At 37.0% G+C, this 24392-nt stretch overlaps 1 protein-coding gene and 1 long non-coding RNA gene across 4 annotated transcripts; one reads left to right on the top strand and one right to left on the bottom strand.

The window, feature by feature from the left end:
* Positions 1-1395: 1395 nt before the first annotated feature.
* LOC121371870 (cAMP-binding protein 1-like) lies at positions 1396-10584 on the top strand. 3 transcript variants are annotated; one of them, XM_041498100.1, is made up of 5 exons: positions 1396-1564; positions 2999-3159; positions 7648-7706; positions 8742-8817; positions 9379-10584. In XM_041498100.1, the coding sequence occupies exons 2-5, from the start codon at positions 3007-3009 to the stop codon at positions 9391-9393; spliced, it is 303 nt and encodes a 100-aa protein (XP_041354034.1). In that variant the 5' UTR covers positions 1396-1564; positions 2999-3006; the 3' UTR covers positions 9394-10584. The 3 variants fall into 3 exon arrangements, with proteins under 3 accessions (XP_041354034.1, XP_041354017.1, XP_041354025.1); XM_041498083.1 differs by lacking the exon at positions 7648-7706; XM_041498091.1 differs by lacking the exon at positions 9379-10584 and having other exon boundaries at positions 8742-8886.
* Positions 10585-17761: 7177 nt separating this feature from the next.
* LOC121371885 lies at positions 17762-19978 on the bottom strand. The gene is made up of 3 exons (XR_005957841.1): positions 18989-19978; positions 18626-18682; positions 17762-18086 (listed from the first exon to the last, which is right to left on the bottom strand). It is a non-coding gene; the product is annotated as an uncharacterized LOC121371885 (long non-coding RNA).
* Positions 19979-24392: the final 4414 nt, after the last annotated feature.

Genomic DNA, 24392 nt, shown 5'->3' with positions numbered 1-24392 from the left:
TTTGATATACCAGTCGTGATGCACTGGCTGGAACGAGAAATAGCCCAATGGGCCCATCGACGGGTTTGATCCCACATCGACCGCGCATCGAGCCCCGCATGTGAGAGCGATCACAGAAATAATATAGTCAAAGGCAAAAGTTATTGTGACACAAAAAAGACAAAGATAATTGATGATAAGTTTTTACTGCCGTGTATGAAACGTTATAACATGGAAAGAGAAATGTCCGAAGGTATGGAAACGAGCAATAGTCCATGAAAAGAGCACACCTGCCATATGCAAATGAGCCACATCACTAGACGGGGTCCAGAACGAAGTTCACAGTCAGTAGCGAGTGTGTCCACCTTGAGTATTGATACAGGCCTGGCACCGTCGTCTCATTGAGGCCACTAACCGCTGGAGAAAGTTCCCGGGAATGCCATTCCAGATCTGAGGAAGGATCAGCGTCATTCGGATGTATGTGTCTTGGCGAAGGGTTGTCACGCGTGGTCGGCCGTTACGGGTACGATCCCTGACCTGGGGCCTTATTCACAAAGGTCTCTTAGGCTCTGCTAGACAACAAAGCATCCTCTTTGCAAGTCTTTTATCATTGCACTGCGAGATCGCAAAATTGCGAGACTTTAGTGAATTAGGCCCCAGGTTGTTTTGTTGATATCGTTGCCATAAGTGTCATATGGTGTGGACGTTGAATTGACGTGCGACGTCACGCTGCGAGGTCCCAGATTCAAGCATCCCTATGACTCGCCATCTGTCATTTTTACTGAGGTGTGGCATGACGGAATTGCATCAAACAGTTCACTAATGGTGTTTTTCTGACTTCTGGACTGCACAGAGTGGCAATGATTTGTAACTGAATGTCTGGCCTTTTATGGTGAACACTGGACAGGATTTCTCCCGAATATTCCATGTTTCTTGCACAAAGCATGCAATCGCTGCAACAACTGCTTGGTTGCATTTCTTTGAGCTGTTTCATGCACATTTTCTCTGGTTTACATCCACAAACCCATTCACAAATTTATTACTCCAAACAATCCATGTCACAATAACTTTTGCCATTGAGCATAATTTTGTATCTCATTCTCAATAGATTTTACCGGTTGTTCAAACGTTTTATATACCATTGTTTTGGAGTTGAATAACGACACCTTTACAACATCGGACGTTAGATGTATTTATTGACAAAATCGTGAAAAACCACAGTAATAAAATATTCCGATCAATGTTCACCCAACCGACTACAATACAAATTCTATGTTACCAGGTCGTCTCTAGGAAGTTGCAAAATAACGTTTTGTTTGTAACTACGGGCAGCGTTTATTTCTGTCGTGATAATTATTTAGTTTTCAGTGTTGTGCCCAGATCGATTATCATATTGTGTGCTGATAGATTGTTTTTTCCAAGAAATGAAAGTACGTGGTAATGTTAATATAATACTCATTAATCTGTACTACCACAAACGTTGATCCGTTTCTATTACGTCTTACAACGATTACTGATTATTTCCGAAAATTAAAAACAATTGGATATCACAGGCATCTAGCAGGAAATCCTAACATTCCTAAAGGTAATATTTGTAGATATACATATGTTAAAGGTGAGATTGTTGTGTCATTGTTATTAAATCATCAGCATCATCATCATCATCACCATCATCATCATCATCATCAGCATCACTATCACCACCATCATCATCGTTATCATCACAACTATAATATATAGAGGATATTTCATGTTTTTTGTCAAATACCTTTATTTTTAAAATGCCAGCAGCAAAATAGTTCCGGCTTTCTTACAGTGAAGATAACACTTTCTACAGTGACGATAACACATTTTAGAGTGAAATAGTGAAATTTTCACGCTGAAATGTGTTATCGTCACTGAGTGACTGATAACACTTTTATTTCACTGATATTTTAAGATATTTTACTAAATGTTATATAATAATATTGTTATGTTATTGTCATGATTCATCATCATTATTATATGTATGTATCATCACTATCATCATTGTCATTGTTATATATTTATCTCAAGAGGCGGGATCTATATAGCTCAGTCGGTAGAGCGCGTACCTGAGGTGCATGGGTCGAATGATCGAACCACATCGGTTGACGCATTCTCTGATTTCTTCCCCAGTGCCCCACGTCTGGTATATTCGATAGGAAAGTGAATAACAATTATATGAAAGACAAATGCTGCTAAACTGGAAACCGGCCTCCGTGGCGTAGTGGTTAAGCTATCGGTCTACAGGCTGGTAGGTACTGGGTTCGGATCCCAGTCGAGGCATGGGATTTTTAATCCAGCTACCGACTCCAAACCCTGAGTAGGTGCTCCGCAAGGCTCAATAGGTAGGTGTAAACAACTTGCACCGACCAGTGATCCATAACTGGTTCCACAAAGGCCATGGTTTGTGCTATCCTGCCTGTGGGAAGCGCAAATAAAAGATCCCTTGTTGCTAATCGGAAAGAGTAGCCCATGTAGTGGCGACAGCGAGTTTCCTCTCAAAATCTGTGTGGTCCTTAACCATATGTCTGACGCCATATAACCGTGGATAAAATGTGTTGAGCGCGTCGTTAAATAAAACATTTCTTTTTTTTGCTAAACTGGAAAAAAAGCCTTTGTACATGGGGCATCTGTGTACCATTAGACTATTTCTCGCTCTAGACCGAATATTTGTCTCTATAAAGCTTTATTGCATGTTTTATATTTATGTTTTAATGATTTGTCTATTTTATACTTATATATCTATGTTCTATGGCTTTTACAGAGACAGAACGTAGTCTGTGTTAAAAGTGGGTTGCTCCGCGGACCGTATTTTCGCGGTCGATTTTCTCACCTGTTATTGCGAATTTCACTTTAAAAAACCCCGTACTAATCCATTCGGTAATACTTTTTGCTGTCAATGAATCAATAAAAATCACCACATGTCCCTTGTACGAATGTCAAATACAATCATAACTGTTAATATTGCCGCTGTGGGTGTTATTTTCATTCACAGACTGAAGAATGTCTGAGAACAGCCAGCCTCCACCGAATTACCCACAACCAGGCCAGCAGTACCCACCAGGGCAATACCCGCCACCAGGTCAATATCCGCCTCCTGCAGGCCAATATCCGCCTCCTGCAGGCCAATATCCGCCACCTCAACAACAACAGCAGGTATATAAAACAGTTACTGAACTAAAAAAAAGTAAAGTTTGTTTTATTTAACGACGCCTCTAGAGCACATTGATTTTTTTTATCTTATCATCGGCTATTGGACGTCAAACATATGGTCATTCTGACAGCGTTTTTAGAGGAAACCCGCTGTCGCCACATAGGTTACTCGTTTACGACAGGCAGCAAGGGATCTTTTATTTGCACTTCCCACAGGCAGGATAGCACAAACCATGGCCTTTGTTGAACCAGTTATGGATCACTGGTCGGTGCAAGTGGTTTACACCTACCCATTGAGCCTTGCGGAGCACTCACTCAAGGTTTGGAGTCGGTATCTGGATTAAAAATCCCATGCCTCGACTGGGATCCGTGCCAGTACCTACCAGCCTGTAGACCGATGGCCTAACCACGACGCCACCGAGGCCGGTCAGTTACTAAACTACGAAAGTGCTGTAATGAAAAAAGGCTCGTGTACAAACATTATAGCGGGGATGGGGGTGTCAGTAGTATTAAGGCCTGTTGCGCCTCACGACCTACTTTCCATGACCTTGGCCTACCTTCATCTAACCGTGATGACATCACGGCCTTGTCACGTGACCCGGCCCCGTCCTACTAGCCCCAAGATCAGAAGCGATCAGGCCCTTTCTAAGGGCCCTATGGGCAACCTAGGGACAGCTCATCATCCGCAGGTCTTAACTATGAGCTAATCTCGGCCTACTAAAATCCAAACTCATACGTAGCTCCATACCCTTTATTTTTAGAACGACCATCAAAATTGCGCCAAACTTCCTTCATTATTAAAATGCGCACCATTTCCCTTTGGCTTAATCCTACGGGGCATTCCAAATTACATAGCACCATACCACCTCCTGCCTGTTAGCAACTACGGTTGGACTGCTGGTGCTCCCTTGCACCTGCCAGTGCAGGCGGTCCCTCCTTCACCCCCCCCCCCACTCCTTCCTGTCCTGGACGGAGGAACCGGCCGAGGCCGGTACTTGTACCCAAGACAGGCGTGCGCTACAACAGCTTGCTTTGAATGTACACGTGAAACGTTTTTCCCATTCCCATTACTGGCCCCGACCTACTTAGATCGGCCCCGACCTATTTAGACCGGTCCCGACCTACTTAGACTGGTCCTGACCTACTTACCCGGCCCCGATTCGTCCTATTTAGCAACGCCGGGTCACGTGTCAAGGCCGTGACGTCATCAAAGTCACATGAAAGTAGGTCAAGGTCACGGAAAGTAGTAATAGTATTACTGGTGTCTACACTGTGGCGAGCGAAGTTTATTAGGATGGGTAGGCTTTAGACATGTTTTCCCGAAAAAAAAGAGAAGAAAATTTGCTCAAGTAGGCGGGGTTTCAACCCAAAACCCCCCTCATGCACAAATGTCCGGAAAGTAAGATTGGTAGGTATCGACATCACGTTAATACATGTACCTCTCTAACTATGAATAGTTAATTGTGTGAAAAATTAATTGTAGATCGATTCTGTTCGGTGTTAACTAAGCATAAAACACTCCCAGTTTGCAACTGTTTTATTGTTGTAGTTAAACAGGCGAGAAAGAGGAACAATCACAGTTTTGTTCGGTATAATACTAATAAAACAATGCCGATAAACAAGGGCCCCTAAAACAATTATAATAAAATAAATAAATAACTAAACAAATAAGCAAATTATCCCTTAGGGACCGTTCAGAATTATTTACGAGCGTATTTAACATATATAATCATGGCCGTAGGTAGGATTTTTTGTTTGGGGGGATGGGGGGGGGGGGGGCAACTGAGTAGTTAATAGTCTAAAACTCCTTTTCTTTAAGTTTCTATAATGCCCCCCTTGCCCCCCCCCCCCCCCCCGCTAGCTACGGCCCTGATAATATAATATATACGCTGTCAGTCCAGGTAATCTGTTCCAAAATATATGGCATGCTGCAGTTAGCAGATGAATATAGAGGCATAGAATTAAAATGTTAGTGTTTCCCAGCTTATTTTGACTAGCATATTTTTAACGTTGAATTTAAAATTGTTCCACTAATTATATTGTTCTACATTTTTTATGTTATTTTATACTACACCAGGGCCGTAGCTAAGGTTTTGTTTGTTTGTTGTTGTTTTTTTGTTTTTTTTTTTGGGGGGGGGGGGGCAACTGAGTAGTTAATAGTCTAAAACTCATTAAACGGTTAACAAGAGAATTTTCTTTAAGCTAAGGCCCTGTACATACCGAGCTGAATACAGCTGGAGTGAAAACCTTTGCATTTTGTGATGGGTTTTTCACTATATTGCCCGGACAATATGGAGAAAGGGAGTATAATACAACAAACACCGGCCTCGGTGGTGTCGTGGTTAAGCCGTCGGACATAAGGCTGGTAGGTACAGGCTTCGCAGACTCAATGGGTAGGTGTAAGACCACTACACCCTCTTCTTTCTCACTAACCACTAACAACTAACTCGCTGTCCTAGACAGATAGCCCAGATAGCTGAGGTGTGTGCCCAGGACAGCATGCTTGAACCCTAATTGGATATAAGCACGAACATAAACATGAATGAATGCATGTTTAACGACACCTCGGAACAAAATACATGTCAGCTATTGGGTGTCAAACAAAGGTATGTACATGTTTTTGATTATTTTCATTAAAAATAACATATATATATATATATATATATATATATATATAATTATATAAAACTACAGTAAAGATCTGTGGTGAAAATTCAATATAATAATTAAAAAAAAAAAAAAAAAAAAAATCAAAAAAATCAAGGGCTCCCATTTCGGGGGCGGGTTTTAGCTCAGTTGGTAGAGCGCTCACCTTTAGTTGCTTGGGTCGCAAAATCGAATCTTCTCGGTAGACCAGGCTATTATTGAGCCTTTTTTTCTGTTCCAACCAATGCCCCACAACTGGTTTACCAAAGGCCGTGATATGTACTGTCCTGTCTAGTGAAAAGTGCATATCAACGACCCCGTGCTGCTTTTTCGGTAGGAGTAGCCCAATGAGTTTTGAAAGCAGGTTTACCCTCTCATTATCTTTTAGACTTGCTGAACAACAATTTTAACAGTAATTTGAAAAACAACATCATTGGACTCTTGTATTAACAACTCCACTGCAAAAATAAAAATCTTTCCAATTAAAAAAAAGAAGAAGATTATTCCAAATGAACAATTCACCGACCTACCCACATAATTTAATTTTTTTTGTTGGGATTATTGGAATTTGTTTATAAGTCCCTAATATTTAAAAAAGATTATAAAATGTTTCTGTTGCGAAATATATGGTTTATCGTCGGCTTCAGATGATTACACTTCCAACCAAATGTGGCGCACAGTCAGTGTACACTGACAATGTTCACACTGAGGAGGAAGATCCTTCTTTAAAATAAATGAATGCGTCAAATGTGTGTGTGGCCGATGTGAACACGGCACAATAGAAGACATCCCTGTAAGAAACACCAACACCGACACGACGCAAACTCAAAGCAGACCTGGCAGCAAAATCTGCCTTTACATTGTCCTTAAAGCCAACACGGCTGAGTACCCAACAAACTATAATATCTTTATTAGCAATGGATAATCATAAAGTGACGCACTTTCATATCACCATCCCAACCAAGTGATGCTCCAATTCCATGTACTGTAAAGCTTGGAAAGACGAAAGTAAGACTGTAAAAATAATATATTTGGATTCACACGAATCCTTAATCTGTTCCAGAGCTTTAATGATTGACCAAAATTCAGCAGTAAAGATTGATGCTGAACCCGGTAATCTAATGGAAATTATTGTCAGATGGAAAACTCGAGCAGAAGCCACAGAATTCACACCCCGTGGTCAGTCTATGTAAACTAGAATGTAATCACGGCATCTCTTGATTTCCATGAAGTGTTGTTTATAAATAACTGCATCTGTGCCCATGGGTTGGAATTGCCTTATATAAATACTAATATAATAAAAATTGACGTGAAGTAGACCTAGTAACGAAAGTAATAAAAGCGTCATTGCACTAATTAAACACAAATATCTCTAAACCAAGTTCTTAGCCTATTACTTTTCTTGGTGTCTGTTTTTTTTCTTTCTTTCAAATAGATCATTGTTTTATTAGTCCGTTCACCAGTGCCTCCATATGGCCATTTGGGGCGTGATGTAGCCCAGTGGTAAAGCGTTCGCTTGATGCAAGGTCAGTCTGGGATCGATCCCCGTTGGTGGACCCATTTGGCTATTTCTCGTTCCAGCCAGTGCTCCAAAACTGGTGTAACAAAGGCCATGGTATGTAGTATCCTGTCTGTGGGATGGTGCATATAAAAGATCCCTTGATTGAAACGAGTAGCCCATGAAGTGGTGACAGCAGGCTTCCTGTATATCTGTGTGGTCCTTGACCATATGCCTGACGCCATATAATCGTAAATAAAATGTGTTGAGTGCGTCATTAAATACATCATTTCGTTCCATATGGCCATTTAATCAGGTATTTTTAAAATTTCTTTTCTTTTTGTTAGCAACAGTCAGTGGTGGTGGTCAACAACAGCGCGCCTGGGACTCAGACGATTGTAGTGAAGTATGTCTGATAGACAGGCGCGAGTGCAGGAATTTTAGCAGGGGTGTGTGTCTAGACTGAGGCTAGTGAAGTTAATAGGGAAGGTGGGTGGGGGGGGGGAGGAGAAGTCGAATCATGATTCCCACAGAAATTAGGTTAAACCCCCGAAAACATCCCCTGCACACACGCCTGAATAGACTTCGTAACACTAGACATATTGACAGTAATTGTAGTATAGACAGTAATCCAGGTATAGTATAAAGCCATGTTTAATGTTATTAATAAACTAATTAGCAATACTTTAATTCAAATACATTTTTAAATTTTTTTTTTCCAAATTAATGTTTGAACATGGCACATCACAAGGTTCATTCATTGTTCCTAGGCTTTTAAAATATTTTGTAAATGACTTGACCATGCAATGTCCTATTTAAAATAAGGTGACAACAAAACCAACTCAATCCAACACTAACCAAGGATGTTATGCTGGTGACACTGCCTTATAGAGAGAAGGTATAACATCAAATAATCGGTAACCCCGGTTTCCATAAAAACTTTAATACAACATCGACCATCGCAGACAAAAGACATTTTTTTTTTTTTTATGAGAACGCAGTTACATATGGCGTGCATCGGATCAGCGACAGACCGGGGAAGTTGAAACCTGTTCATCCTTACATATCTGTTCCAGAACGTATATAGTATGCAGTACTGTTAACACGTTTGACACCAAAACGTACTAGTAATGAAACCACCAGAAAAGTACTGATATTTTCAGATCATTATTTCACTAAATGTTATCCATCAATTCATCCATAATTGATCGATAAGTTGATCCATCATCTTTATTAAAAAAAAAAATTCCATTCATTCACAAGGTTTTGACTTGCAATGTCTCATTTGTGACTTATAATGTTTGTGTCCTCCTCAACATTCCCCATACACCACAGATGATGTATGTAAAAAAACATGGAGTTTGATGTTTGAAATCATATATTCGAACATTTGAAAATAACCCCTTTCATATAAAACGGTTTCTTTTTCTCTTTTTTTCAGACGTGGAGTCAATCATTGTTTACACTGCTGTATCACATTCTTCTTCTTTCCCTGGATCATCGTTTGGATTATTCTGGTAAGTTTTTCAGAAAATTTTGAGTCTGGATTATTCTGGTAACTTTCTCAGAACGAGTTGAATTTGTGTTATTCTGGAAAAAAATTGTCAGAAAGATGAATTTATATTTTTCTGGTAAAATTCTCAGAAAGGATTATTCTGGTAATATTCTCAGAAAGAGCTGAAGTAGGATTATTCTGGTAAGAGTCTCAGAAAGATTTTTGTATGGAGTAATCTTGTAAGATTTTCTAAAAAGTTCAATTGGAATTCTTGTAAGTAAAATGATCAAAAAGAGTCGAGTTTAAATTGTTCTGGTAAGATTCCTAGAAAAGTCACGAGTTTAGATAACCCTTCTTATTTTACAATGAAAATATCGATAACAAAAATTCAAAAGATTATATAGATCAAAGGACAAAAAAAAAGGAAAAAAGAAGAGGTTCTGGACATCAAATGAAGGGGCACAGCCCCCCCCCCACCCCCATCCCATAAGCCTTATTGTATATACAGACATAAACGTTTATATGTATTCTTTGTTTCTTAAAGATGACAAGCATTTAATGTCTAAATTATTTTATTTTTCAGTGCATAACCAATTAACGGTTATTGAAGTCAATTCATCGAAAGAATCAACTTTGAAATTTTGTTTTGTGTGTGATTTTTTGTTTCTACACACCAGTACATTTTCGAGAGTATGTATTTTGTTCTAGTTACAAACAAATTAGGAAATAATTGTATTGTATTTTGATTTTACACGTTTGGACGAAAACCCTAGTTGGGTTGATTTTGACTCAAAATTTTATTTCGAATTATTATTTTTCTTTTGGGGGCGGAAAACAGACTGTTATGTCATAGATTCATTAGTGCATGTTATCATAGCTGTACTTATTCTAATGAGCTAGTCCTCTGAGTAGCGATGTAAGTGATGAACTATCCAGTGAAGGATCTCCTCAAGAGTGGCCGTCCTCTATAGACGAGGCACTAGATAGAGATTCATGGAATCAACCACTAGTTTGCTGAATGCCTATTCGACTTTGCATTGTGTAGAGATAAGGCCCTGATCATGTATTGCAATTTTGTCCTTCAGATTGGGTTGTTTTGAAGGATGGATGCGTTTTCGGTATTATGTTTCGTCTTTCTAGACAATTATCTAACAGTCAGTGGGATAGCTACCAGACCAGGATTAGGTGTGTACATTTTCATCTGAAAAATTATGTAATAGCTTAATATCATTATATATGTCCTGTCCTAATAACAAAGTGTTTTGGGGGTTTTCGTTTGGGTTTGAAAAAATAAATTCTTTAAAAAAATGTTTAATAGATGTTATCTAAAAACTTGCTTTTGCCAACTGTTCTGTTCTTTATTGCATTTTTAATTTTTTTTATCCAACATGTAATATTGGCCACAATTGCATTAATTCATTACTGAAATGCACCTCTCTCACAATTTCCCGGCGATGCCCATGCACGCTAATGTTGATTTATTTAATGTACTAGTCTAGACATACATTTAACTAATGGTTCAGCTTCTAGTTTAACATGCTTCAATTATTGTGAAACATTATTTATTACACACCAGTGTAAGATAGTGCTCATGTCATAACAATCACTCAATATCTAACTAGTGTAATATTGGCGTGACATGAGCGTGATGTAGATCACTTTCTGACCCAATTCGTAGAAAAATAACATGTAGCAGGTCTCGACATCTGCTTACTTCTGCGTTGCAGCTTGTTTGCAGTTGGTTTGTAATAAATAAAATACTAAACTAGCTTGCCTGTCATACCATTTTTATGAAACTCGTGAACAGTGTTGGTATCCGACTTGCTTTCGCTCGTCATATACCAAAACTGTTCACTCATTTCATAAAAATGGTATGACAGGCAAATTCGTTTAGTATTCTATATGTATCATACTATAAATGAAACGATATTCATATAGTGACTTAGATGTTGAACTTACTTTTACAGTGACAGCTTTGACACAAAAATCAAAGCACAATGAAAATGTGAATGTTAAACAATAAAACTGATGCACACTATAAAACTCATGTATTTCTTTATTGGTGTGTGAAAGTGGGACTACCGTTACATGTTGCTTGTACCTTTGGATTCGAGAAATAAGTTTTTGTCATTACTACGAAATGCAGTAAAACAAAACGGTTAGTGAAAGTGGTACATGAGGATTTTGTATAAATTAATATCTTACATACCGGTAGATGGAGTGAGCTTGCAAAATGTGCAGCGCCTGTTTGGGCTTACTGACCCCATGGGCGTACATAGGGGGGTTCGATGGGTTCGACCGACCCCCTCCCTGAAATCGCTTTTTTTTATCATTTAATATATTTGACATTGATATCTGACATTATTATATTTACTCAACATAGAAATATATGCCCAATATCTCTGCAATCTATTTTGGAACACCCCCTTTTCAAAATCCTATGTATTGGAACCCCCCTTTTCAAAATCCTATGTACGCCCATGGACCCGGAAATACTTAATCGTAGCCAGCAGTATGTAACATCTCGCGAAATGCGATTTTAAGCTACGCCCTTTTTCGTAAGCCACGCCCCATGTCACAAAGGAGTCTGATGTTTTCGCGGGGAAATAAACATAAATATGAACGAGTAGTAGGGGCCGACCCCGCTTCCTATTTCTTCTTAGAGTGGGGCGGTCAATCTTCCAGTGCTGCTAGCACAGGCTCGGACATGTAGAGACTAAACGCGAACAACCGTGGCGTTCTGCAGAATGGCCGTCATACGAGTCACGAAAAAAACAAGTCCGACAGTCAGACGGAGAAATGACGTGGAGGCAAGGAATCTCGCTAAAAAAGAATCCAACCTGGCCCCGTGCTTATAAACCTTAAAGTCTAGACTTTAATAAAGTCCAGACTTTAATAAAGTCCAGACTTTAACGTCATGGCAACGCCATTCAAATAGCATTACGTTAAAGTCTGGACTTTATTAAAGTCTAGACTTTAAGTTTTATAAGCACGGGCCCAGGTGGTGCAGGCTGTCGAAACGAGAAGCGTTCCAGCGTTCAATCAGTTCCAATGGCCGCATACATCCCAGTAGAAAACTTCATTTCGCTGACAAAAACTACGAAATGAAGGACCCCCAAGTCGAGCACACGAAAGCACGTGCAGTGTGCACAAGCAAAACAAACACGTCTTACCGCGTGGAGCTCCAGACTGGGAATGTATCATGTTGGGGTAGATTTTGCAAAAATGATAAACTTCAGATTTCAATTTTATCAGGGTAGATTTTCCATTTTATATGTAATGTTAATTTCAACTGAATAAATGCCTTCTTATGCAGACACTGAAAATTAAATGTGAATATGATGGATTAATCCATTATATAAATGATCAGGGTATATTTACAATTTGTTATTTGTAATTTTCATTTTCTATTTTTGTAAAAGTGGGGCGGGACATAGCCCAGTGGATTAAGATTCGCATGATATGAGGCCGGTCTGGGGTCAATCCCCGTCGGTGGACCCACTGGGCTATTTCTCGTTCCAGCCAGTGCTCCACAACTGGTGTAACAAAGGCCGTGGTATGTACTATTCTGTCTGTGGGATGGTGCATATAAAAGATCCCTTCCTGCTAATCGAAGAGTAGCCCATCGGGTTTCCTTTCTCTACATCTGTGTGGTCCTTAACCATATGTCTGATGCCATATAGCCAGAAATAAAAATGTGTTGAGTGCATCGTTAAATAAAACATTTCCTTCCTTCCTTTATTTTTGGAACAATATACTGGGTATGTGAATAACCTTACTGTATGTTTCCTATCCATGCTAGGAATAGTTGTAGGAAAATTAGACACTTAAGAATTTAATAGGCTGGATTTTAGAGTACCTAACTACCAAGGGTACATTATCATCCACCAAGTGTACTTTTTCTTTAATATGGTATATTAATTTATGTATTTGTTAGCTATTGATTTATCGTTCCAGCCAGTGCACCACGTCTGGCATATCAAAGGCCGTGGTATGTACTACCCTGTCTATGGGATGGTACATATAAAAGATCCGTTGCTGCTAATCGAAAAGAGTAGCTCATGAAGTGGTGACAGCAGGTTTCTTGTCTATATATGTGTGGTCCTTAACCATATGTCTGATGCCATATATCAATAAATAAAATGTGTTGAGTGTGACGTTAAATAAAACATTTTCTTCCTTTCTTTATTTTTATAAAAATATACCGGGTATGTGAATAACCTTACTGTATGTTTCCTATCCATGCTAGGAATAGTTGTAGGAAAATGAGACACTTAAGAATTTAATAGGCTGGATTTTACCTTAACCACTGCCGGTACAAGATCATCCACTGAGGGTACTTTTTCCTTAATATGGTATATTATTTTTTGTATTTGTTAGCTATTGTATATTTCAGCTAAGTAAACACCTTCTTATGTAGACACTAATAATTAAATATGTATATCCATTATCTAACTAATAAGGGTAGATTTTCAAATTATAAGACATTTTTTTTTCTCAATTTTTTTTAATTATTATTTTTTAATATTTGTGAATAACTGTACTTTATGTTTACTATCAGTACTAGGGATAGTTCTAGGAAAATGAGATACTTAAGATTTCAATAGGGTGGATTTTATGGTACCGAACTACCGAGGGTACAGTATAATCTACCGAGGGTACTTTTCCCAAAATATGGTATATTAATTTACTTATTTGTTAGCTAATATATATTTCAGCTACGTCAACACCTTCTTATATAAACACTAACAATTAAATATGTATATGATGGATTAATCCATTATCTAAATGATCAGCGTAGATTTCCAAATTATAAGAATTTATTATTATTTTTTTTTAATTATTATTGTTTTTAAAAATATATGTAAATAACCTTACTGTATGTTGACTGTCAGTTGTAGGGATAGTTTTAGGAAATTGAGACACTTAAGATTTCAATAGGGTGGATTTTACAATACCTAACTACCGATGGTACAATATCATCCACCGAGTGTACTTTTTCCTTAATATGGTATATTAATTTATGTATTTGTTAGCTATTGATTTCTCGTTCCAGCATGACTGGCATATGACAGGCTGTGGTATGTACTACCCTGTCTGTGGGATGGTGCATATAAAAGATCCCTTCCTGCTAATCAAAAAGAGTAGCCCATGAAGTGGCGACAGTGGGTTTCCTCTCTCTCTATATCTGTGTAGTCCTTAACCATATGTCTGATGCCATATAACTGTAAATAAAATGTGTTGAGTGCATCATTAAATAAAACATTTCCTTTCTTTGTTAGCTATTGTATATTTTATCTAAGTAAACACCTTCTTGTATAGACACTAATAATTAAATATGTATATGGTGGATTAATCCAATACCCAAATGATAAGGGTAGATTTCCAAATTATAAGAATTTTTTTTTTTTTTTTTTTTTTTTACTTTTTTTTTAACAATTTAAAAAAAATATATGTGAATAACCTTACTGTATGTTTACTATCAGTGCTAGGGATAGTTCTAGGAAAATGAGACACTTAAGATTTCAATAGGGTGGATTTTATAGTACCTAACTACAGGGGGTACAAGATCATCCACCGAGGGTACTTTTCCCAAAATATGGTATATTAATTTACTTATTTGTTAGCTAATATCTATTTCAGCTAAGTAAACACCTTCTTATATAAACACTAACAACTAAATAAGTATATGATGGATTAATCCATTATCTAAATGATCAAGGTAGATTTACATATTATAAGAAATTATTATTATTATTATTTGACGATACCGAAAAACACTCTGGTAATAACCTCTATGTATATATATACAGATGCTATGATAGGTACTATATAAAATTAGTGGGCAACGGGTGGAATGGTGACATATTTTTCAAAATGGCCACAAGAAAATTTTGAAATACATATCTTTGGACATAAATCCAAATCTAATCGACATGTTCTGTTGTTTTAAATGTTTGACTATGGTTTATAAAAATAAGGAATTGCTTATAATAAATATTTAATGTGGTTAGATACAAAGTAATTGTTACTGGAAACTCAGACAGTATTTACATACTTAAAAGTTGGTATCCTGACATTAAAAGATGCAAACTCAATGTGCTCAATCAGAATAAAATGTGTTCAGTTATGTTTGTTAATGGTTTGACAATGTAAATTCTAATTTGCTGTCAAAGCGTTGCTTAAACATTTCACTACCTGTAATTCTGGGGGTTTTTTTATATTATATTTATACCATCTTCTATTAATGAGCCATAAATTTGCAAGTGCATTTGAAGAAATCAGTCAGCTCTCATACTGAAGCCATTGATGCCTCTGGGTGCCACTCATGTTTCGTTAGCTTTCCCCATTGTTTATAAGGGCCCACTTGTTTCTGTCAGTTGTGCTATATAAAATACTGAGCTGTCCAACACTACCTTTGTGACAAGATCTTTACCATCACCTAAAATTCCAGTCTCCTTACAGAAAATTCCATTAATTGTGCCTGCACACCTGCTGACTTGTTAGTGGTATGATTCACACTGCTTACCACTCATTTAAGACTTTTGATTTCAGAACCTGCAGCCTGTCTTTATAACAGAACAGGATGACCACTATTATTGCAAGATTTGTCATTTTGATGTATGATCGCACAAGTACCTGTAGTGACAATAGCCGATGATTAATGTTATTATAGGTGTTAAAACTGTATTGATATATTTTATATTTTATGAGATATTGAGAAAAATAGCTTGTGGATGGTAGCCATCTTGGATTTCAAGATGGCAGCCACAATTTGCAAACACTTCTGTCACCACTGGATTCCTAGTCCCCTAAAATGTAGGTATAGGCATTCCTAGTCCCCTAAAATGTAGGTATAGGCATTTCAACTCTCTCGATATGTGTATTAGTTAAGGAGATATTAAACAAAACAGGTCCACAATGGTGGCCATCTTGGATTTCGTTAGTTAGGTACCGTACTGTCAAATCCACCATTTTGAAAATAAAATATACCCTGATCAGTTAAGATAATAGATTAAGCCATCATATTCATATTGAATTGTCATGTCTACATTAGAAGGTGTTTACCTAGCTGAAATATACATTAGCCAACATATGTGTAATGTACTATAACATATTAAAGGAAAACTACCCTCAGTGGATGATATCCATGTACCCTCGGTAGTTAAGTATGGTCAAATCCACACTTTTGAAACTTTAAGAGTCTCCTTTTTTGAAAACTACTCCTGACATGGATAGTAAATATGCTGTAAGATTATTGACATCTTGTTATTAAAAACAAATAATAAAAAATAAAAAAATAAAAATTTCACACATGGAAAGAAAATCTACCCTGATCAGTTATATAATAGATTAAGCCATCACATTCATATTGAATTGTCATGTCTACATTAGAAGGTGTTTACGTAGCTGAAATATACATTAGCCAACATATATGTTATGTAATATAATATATTAAAGGAAAACTACCCTCGGTGGATGATATCCATGTACCCTCAGTAGTTAAGTATGCTAAAATCCATGCTTTTGAAATTTTATGAGTCTCCTTTTCTGAAAACCACTCCTGACATGGACAGTAAATACGCAGTAAGATTATTCACATCTTGTTACTAAAAAAAAAAAAATAATAATAAAAAAAAAATAATAATAATAAACTTTCACACATGGAAAGAAAATCTACCCTGATCAGTTAAATAATAGATTAAGCCATCACATTCATATTGAATTGTCATGTCTACATTAGAAGGTGTTTACGTAGCTGAAATATACATTAGCCAACATATGTGTAATGCAATATACCATATTAAAGGAAAACTACCCTCGGTGGATGATATCCATGTACCCTCAATAGTTAAGTATGGTAAAATCCACCCTTTTGAAATGTTACGTCTGTTTTTCTGAAAACTACCACTGACATCGGTAGTAAACATACAGTAAGATTATTCACATCTACTTAAAAATAATAATATAATTTTAATGGAAATGTAAATGCACATATGTAATAAAATGGAAATCTATCCTGATCAGTTAGATAGTTGATGAATAATTCATATTCATATTTAATTTTCAGTGTCTACCTAAATTAGAGGGGCCGGATGTAGCCCAGTGGTAAAGCATGGTCGGTCTAGGATCGATCCATTTTGATTGGACCATTGTGCTATTTCTTATTACAGCCAGTGCACCACAACTGGTACATGTATATCAAAAGCCGTGGTGTGGTGCATATAAAAGATTACCTGCTACTAATGAAAAAATATAGCGGGTTTCCTCTCTAAGACTATATGTCAGAATTACGAAATGTTTAACATCCAATAAATCAGTGTGCTCTAGTGGTGTCGTTAAACAAAAAACCCAGTGTTTACTTATACATAAGTATTTTCACACACGCACACATTTGTTTCAACTTATTTCCGTGCTTATATCCAATTACGGTTCAAGCACGCTGTGGTACTTTATTCAAATCTATTTAATAAAAATCATACTTTAAAAAATAAAGAAATAGAAATCTACTCTGATCACTTAGATAATTGATTAATTTTGTGTCTACAAAAGTAGATTTTTACTTTTGAGGAAATAGACATTATATCCAAGAAGTGTGTAATTTGTTAACAACTACATCAGTGGATGACTTCATGTGTACTTGGTAGTGAGATAATGTATTTATAATCCAACCTACTGAAATCTTAAATTTATAATTTTCAAAAAAAACTACCGTAACTACTGTTGTGTTGTTGTTGTTGTTGTTGTTATAATTCTTATTTAGGACAATTGTTATTACAAATAATTATAATTAAAAGTAGTGGACAACATTTTTCTAATCGGTTTGACCTGTACTCATTTATACAGTAATTATTTTAAATTATATATTCTGTAGTTGTTGGATGATTTTTGTTGTTGTTTATTTGTTTATGAAATTAAGTTGCACAGACGTGCATTACAATTTTGACGTTTAGATGACCGTAACCACTGGTGTAAAATTCATCAAAATATCAGCGGTATTATCCCACAGAAAAAAAGAGTAGGAAAACAACAAACAACGACATTGATATACGCTACGTAACATTCAATTACACAATTTATTAACCACACTGTATATTATTAAATACTTGTAACATTAATATCTACAGTTGGAATAATTTTATATATATATATGTTACCGAAGGTTCTATATATAGCACAGAAGACTTCAGCTGGGGTTTAAGGTCTTTATTCAGGGATCACCTGGAGGGATGTGAAGATCCCGATGTTTATAAAAACATTCTCACACACATATATATCTCTATAACGACCCTGAAATAACAAAAGGACATAAAATCAGTTACATTTTCCAGGTTCCAACATATATTATTTTACCATACATAACGCTCTTTACCAAGTAAAAATTACTACAATATTATATTACTAATGTACATTTAACACCAACATTTCAATTCAAAGAGACTCAAATCAAATAAAATTATAATTCAAAGGTTAATTTAATTATTACATCATTGCTATAAGCAGGGCCGTACCCTGACCAAAATCCATGGGGGGGGGGGGGGGGGGGGGGGGGGGGGCCGGGGGGGGGGGGGACGGGGCACTAAATTTTATAAATAATTTTTAACATACTATAAAGATTAAACATTTCTATGCTATTACTGGAGATATATATATATAAAAAAGGGACAAGATTCTCAGGGGGGGCAGCTGCCCCCCCCCCCTGCCCCCCCGGAGGGTACAGCCCTGTATAAGCATGTGCTAAGCACGTCATAAAACTATATAAATACCTGTCTGTATATTCTATAACACACAGAATCACGACATCACATATAAGTAAATATTTAACCTACCGACTGTGGGTCGGGTCGTTTGAATAATGATGCTGGTTGTGCTACATCATTGATAACCTGTCAACAAAATACCACTTATAAATAGGAGCACATAAAATATACACATAGAATATATTCATATATACACTCAAGTAGATTAATAACTGATTTAGTTATTTACTTATTTGTGTTATCAAACCTAATCAAATATTTGTCTTAAAAGACAAATATCCCTATATAATTATAAACATTATTAAATACTACTTTAACTCGTTCGCTATAGAATAAGTTCTAATTTAAGGCTTATCATAAAATATGCATACACTAATCTAGTTTACTACTTAAAACACATGGTTATATCTTAAAATATATGTTTGTATTTACCTGTGCTGTTAATAATGGTGATGTGCAGAACTTGATCAACTATAAAACTTGCAATGCAGGAAAAAACCCTCTGTCTAAAACAACAGAAAATCGTATAGAACCTGTTAGTTTGAAAAATGCTTACAAACATTTAGAACGCAGACTAAAACGACAGTACACGTCTCAACAAGGGAACAAGCTGAATTATTTGCGGAAACATAACCCAAAATCATTTTACAAACAGTTCGAGAAACGTAAAACTAATGTTAAATCAGAACTCAGTAATGGCGACTTTTATAATCATTTTCTAAATCTGGCTTTAAACGAACCAACAAGTAACAGTGAAGTAGATAACGTTTTAACCAATTGCGATACTCTTTATACTGATGAATCAGTGGGTAGCTTATTAGATAGTGACATCACCGAGAGTGAAATATCGAATGCTATTCACAAGTTAAAGAAAAACAAAGCATGTGGCTATGATTATCTTTTAAATGAATATTTTATTATTTGTATGAATGTTTTGATGCCATGTTTGTTGATATTGTTTAATATTGTTTTTAAATCCGGTAATTTCCCTCATAGTTGGTCAGTTGGATGTATAGTGCTTGTTTTTAAAAAGGGAAATCCCAACGACACGGATAATTATAGAGGTATTACTCTAGTTAGCTGCCTAGGTAGTGTTCACCAATATACTAAATGAAAGATTATGTATTTTTGACATGGAAAATAATATTATCACTGACGCCCAGTTTGGCTTTAGAAAACATTTGTTCACTGTGGATGCAATTTTCGTTCTACAGTCCCTAATAAACAGAGTGTGTAATGCACGAAAACGGCTTTATTGCTGTTTTGTTGACTACAAAAAAGCATTTGACTTTGTAAATAGACAAAATTTGTGGTATAAATTAATTAAACATGGCGTAAGTGGGAAAATGCTTGCTATAATAAGGTCGTTATATCAAAATGTTAAATGTTGTGTAAAATATAATAATGTAATTTCTTATTTCTTTATATGCAAAAATGGTTTATTGCAAGGAGAAGTGTTGTCGCCAATATTATTTTCCATGTATGTCAATGACTGAGATGCATCTAATATCAGACAACTGTCCTTATATCGATATACAAATGTTAAACATATTCCTGATAATGTACGCCGATGACATGGTTCTGTTAGCTGAAAAGGGTTACACAAAATTATCAATTCTCTGTTTAAATATACCCAAAACTGGGATTTAACTGTCAATACAAATAAAACTAAAATTGTTGTTTTTAGAAACGGAGATAAATTATGAGATAATGAGAAATGGTACTTTAATGGATGTAAACTAGAGGTTGTAAATGCATTTATTTATCTTGGCGTTTTATTTTTCTATAATGGTAAATTTGCACGTACACAGAAACGATTTGCAGAACAAGGACGGAAGGCATTATTCTCAGTATTGAATGTATGTAGGAACAATTTCTTCAATATCAAAACAATGCTTGCTGTTTTTGATACATATATTAACTCTATCCTTAGTTATGGTGCTGAAGTTTGGGGCTTTCACTCGGGTTATGATGTTGAAAAAGTACATATACAATTTTGTAAAAGATTATTGGGTGTAAGAAAAGGAACGTGAAACGAATTTGTTTACAGCGAACTGGGACGGTTTCCATTTCAAATAACAAGAAAACTGAGAATTTTTAAATATTGGATAAAATTACGTAACACTACAAATTGTATTCTAAGGGGTATATATGAAGAAATGGCACACTATAATGATAATTGGTTAATTAACATTAGGCACGAATTGTATTCACTTGGATTGAACTATGTTTGGAATTTGTCGTATATTGACGACATTATTTACATTATAATCAAAGAAAGGATATTAGATACTTTTAAGCAATTATGTTACAATAAAACAATGACAACGTCTAGAGGACTTTTACATCAACATTTATTAAATGAATTTAGATTACAAACGTATTTAAGATTGCCAATGGAAACGCGTTATATAAAAGAAATATGTAAGATTAGAATATGCGATCATAATTTAAATGTAGAATCTGGCAGGTATCGAAACATTGAATGATCAGAAAGAATATGTACTCTGTGTAACGCTAATGCCATAGAAGATGAATATCACTTTATAATAGAGTGTCCACAATACAAAGATTTGCGTTGTAAATATATAAAAATGTATTATTATAAGAGGCCAAGTGTGTATCGTTTTATACAGTTATTAACCACCGGTAACAATAAGGAATTGAATAACCTAGGCAAATATTTAGTGCAAGCGAATACAATTAGAGATCGGTTAATGCAGGATAATAGTTAATGTAATAAATGTAACTTACATCACTTCATTTGTCCATGTTTATATATAAACCACACACATCATTGTTTCGCACGTGTGTATTTTGTATAACTATGTTGTATTATTTATGTTATGTATTCAGCTGATGAGTTGTAAAACTGAAAGCAAAATAAAGAACTTGAACTTGTTTGAATGTTTAAAAGTATCTGACTCCAGAGAACACTAGGTAACAAAAGAAACAATAGATGAGCTTACTATTGAACGATTACCTGGCCTGAACACTGAGTCGAGTGTGAACACAACCCAAGCTGACAATTCCAAAGACACAGGAAAACAATAGAAACAAAATAAGAGACAGCTTTGCACTATTAGAGTTAGAAAGAATGAAATATATGTAAACTGTTTTAAAATTGTAGTGTATGTGAAATGCAATTTAAAACATCCGGTTACAAACTCCCCTCCCAAATAAAATGATGTCCTCATCATGTCAGGGTTCAGTTCCAATAGATTGAGCATAACTCTGCAGACTTTCCTAGGAGCTCTTGAGAAAAAATCACTTTCTGCCAAATCCTGCAGAAAAGTAGCTTTCTCTCTCCAAGTAGATTCCGGAGTACATGCTGTTTGGAGCATACTAAATTCTCCACTTCGAAATCTAGCTGGTTGACGTCTGTCTCTATTGGATCTTCTGGGTATCGGTAGTGTGTCCTCTGCATCTTGAACTTCATGGTCTGATTCTGGTGAAGAATCATGGGAGCTGACACCATCTTGCCCACCATTTGATCCTATGGACTCTGGTATAGAATCCCGTTCATCATCTTGATCCAACTCTTGATCCACTGGTAAGGTTTCTGTTTTGAACGGTTCCTCTTCTGGTTCTTCATCCTGTTCAACACCGTTGCTGATCGCAATGTCAGGTTGGGTGGTATCTCCTGAACCAGTTCCTTCTCCAGCATCTGTGACAGCGATGTTTGGGGCGCTGACCACTGGAGGTTCTTGAACCGAAGGACCAACCACAAACCCATCAGAATCATCCTCCAACAAACTATCATCTCCAGATGGGGTTGCTCCATCGTTGGATTCTGATGACTGTGGTTTTCTCACTGGTGTCTTTGGTAGGTGCGGTTGCAGTCTTGTCATTGTTGGTGGTGTGTCAGGCAGTATCCGTCTTGGCTTTTCATCGGCTAAAATAAAAGGAAGAGAAGTGATTGGCAGGAGAAGGTTGCGTGTAAAGTGCGACTCCTTCCCTGTCCATCCTCTCTCTTCAGCACAAATACTGGGATTTCTGGATTAGGTTGACGATGTACAATGTACACATCTTCCTCCCATTTATCTGCCAGTTGGTGTTTTCCCTCGAAAGCTAACTGCTTGACAAGTACTCTGTCTCCTATGTGGATGATTGCACCTCGCACTTTTGAATCAAAATACTTCTTCTGCTTGTGTTGGCTTTGGTCAATGTGGTCGGATGCCAGCTTGTAAGAATCTTGTAGTCGTTTCCTAAGTCCTGAAACATAACTGGACAGGTTCTTCTTGTCTTGATGCAAATCCATGCCAAGTGCTACATCCACAGGTAATCTAGGATGGCGGCCAAACATCAAGAAGAAAGGCGAATGTCCTGTTGTCATGTCTCGTGCTGTTGTAAGCATGAACAAGAGGTGAGACGTAAGATTTCCAGTCAGTCTTCTTGTTAGGATCTAATGTTCCCAACATACTAAGAAGAGTCCTGTTGAACCTCTCAGTTATGCCATTTTCCATCGGGTGGTATGGGGTTGTTCTTGACTTCATTATCCCTGCCACTGAACAAAGCTGTTTGATGAGCTGGCTCTCAAAGTTGGCTCCTTGATCAGAATGGATTCGAAGAGAAAATCCATAGTGAACAATGAAGCTATTGAAGAGAGCCTCTGCTGTTGTTCTTGCTGTCTGGTTTCTTGTAGAAATAGCCTGGGCATAACGGGTGAAGTGATCTGTGATCACCAAGATGTTCTGGAAACCTCCTTTTGATGTTTCAAGTGTCAGATAGTCCATGCAGACTAACTCCATTGGCTGGCTGGTGGAGATGTTGACTAATGGAGCACGAATATTGATGTTCGATTTCCGTCTAACACATCTGCCACACCCCTTAATCCAGTTATCAACAGCCTTGGACATCCCTGGGAAATAAAATCGTTCTTGCAAAAGTGACAAGGTCCTGTCACGTCCTTGATGTCCTGCATCATTATGGAGTCCCTGGAGAGCATGCTTCCTGTATTCAGTTGGTAAACCCAGCTGTTTCCTCTCTTCTCCATTGATCTTTGTCCTTCGATAAAGTACTCCTTTATCAAGTGACAAATGATCAAGTTCCCTAAACAGCGTTGTTGACTCTGGTGAAACAGGAACTCGATCTCAAGATGGTCTCTCTCCATAAGTTAGAGGTCTTCCAAACTGGCCAATGTTGGGATGTCTCATTTGTGCTGATCGCCAATCTCTGGATGACATGCAGTCAACACTCCTGATATCTACATCATCCAAAGGATGGGTAGATAAGCAAAGAGTTTCCAGATAATTGGGGATCTGACTGGCCGAACAAATGGCTTTCACTGACGTAGTGGGGATGTTGACACTCTCAGCTGACTGGATTCCAGGAAGTCTTGACAGAGCATCTGCATCTGAGTTGAGCTTGCCTGGTCTATACTGGATGTTAAAGTCATATGAAGCGAGAGCGGCTAGCCATCGATGTCCTGTCGTATCCAGCTTGGCAGTTGTCAGGACGTACGTTAATGGATTGTTGTCTGTTATGATGGTGAACTTGTTTCCATAGAGGTAGTCATGGAACTTTTCTGTAACAGCCCACTTCAATGCCAAAAACTCCATCTTGTGCATGGGGTAGTTCTTCTCTGCCTTGTTTAATCCCCGGCTAGCATAGGCAATGACTTGCTTCACTCCATCGTGGTCTTGGTAAAGAACCGCACCAAGTCCCTCCCCACTGGCATCTGTGTGCAGTTCAAATGGCAGATTGTAGTTGGCATAACCCAACACAGGTGGAGTCGAAAGAGCGGTCTTCAAGTTGTCAAAAGCATTCTGCTGTTCTGGACCCCAATACCAAGAAGGAGTGTAATTATGTTTCTTGTTCCTCTTATCCTTCTTTG

Source organism: Gigantopelta aegis, chromosome 1 (assembly GCF_016097555.1).
Source record: "Gigantopelta aegis isolate Gae_Host chromosome 1, Gae_host_genome, whole genome shotgun sequence".
Lineage (NCBI taxonomy): Eukaryota > Metazoa > Mollusca > Gastropoda > Neomphalida > Peltospiridae > Gigantopelta > Gigantopelta aegis.
The sequence above is the reverse complement of the archived record's forward strand: the minus strand, read 5'-3'. Positions and strand labels throughout refer to the sequence as shown.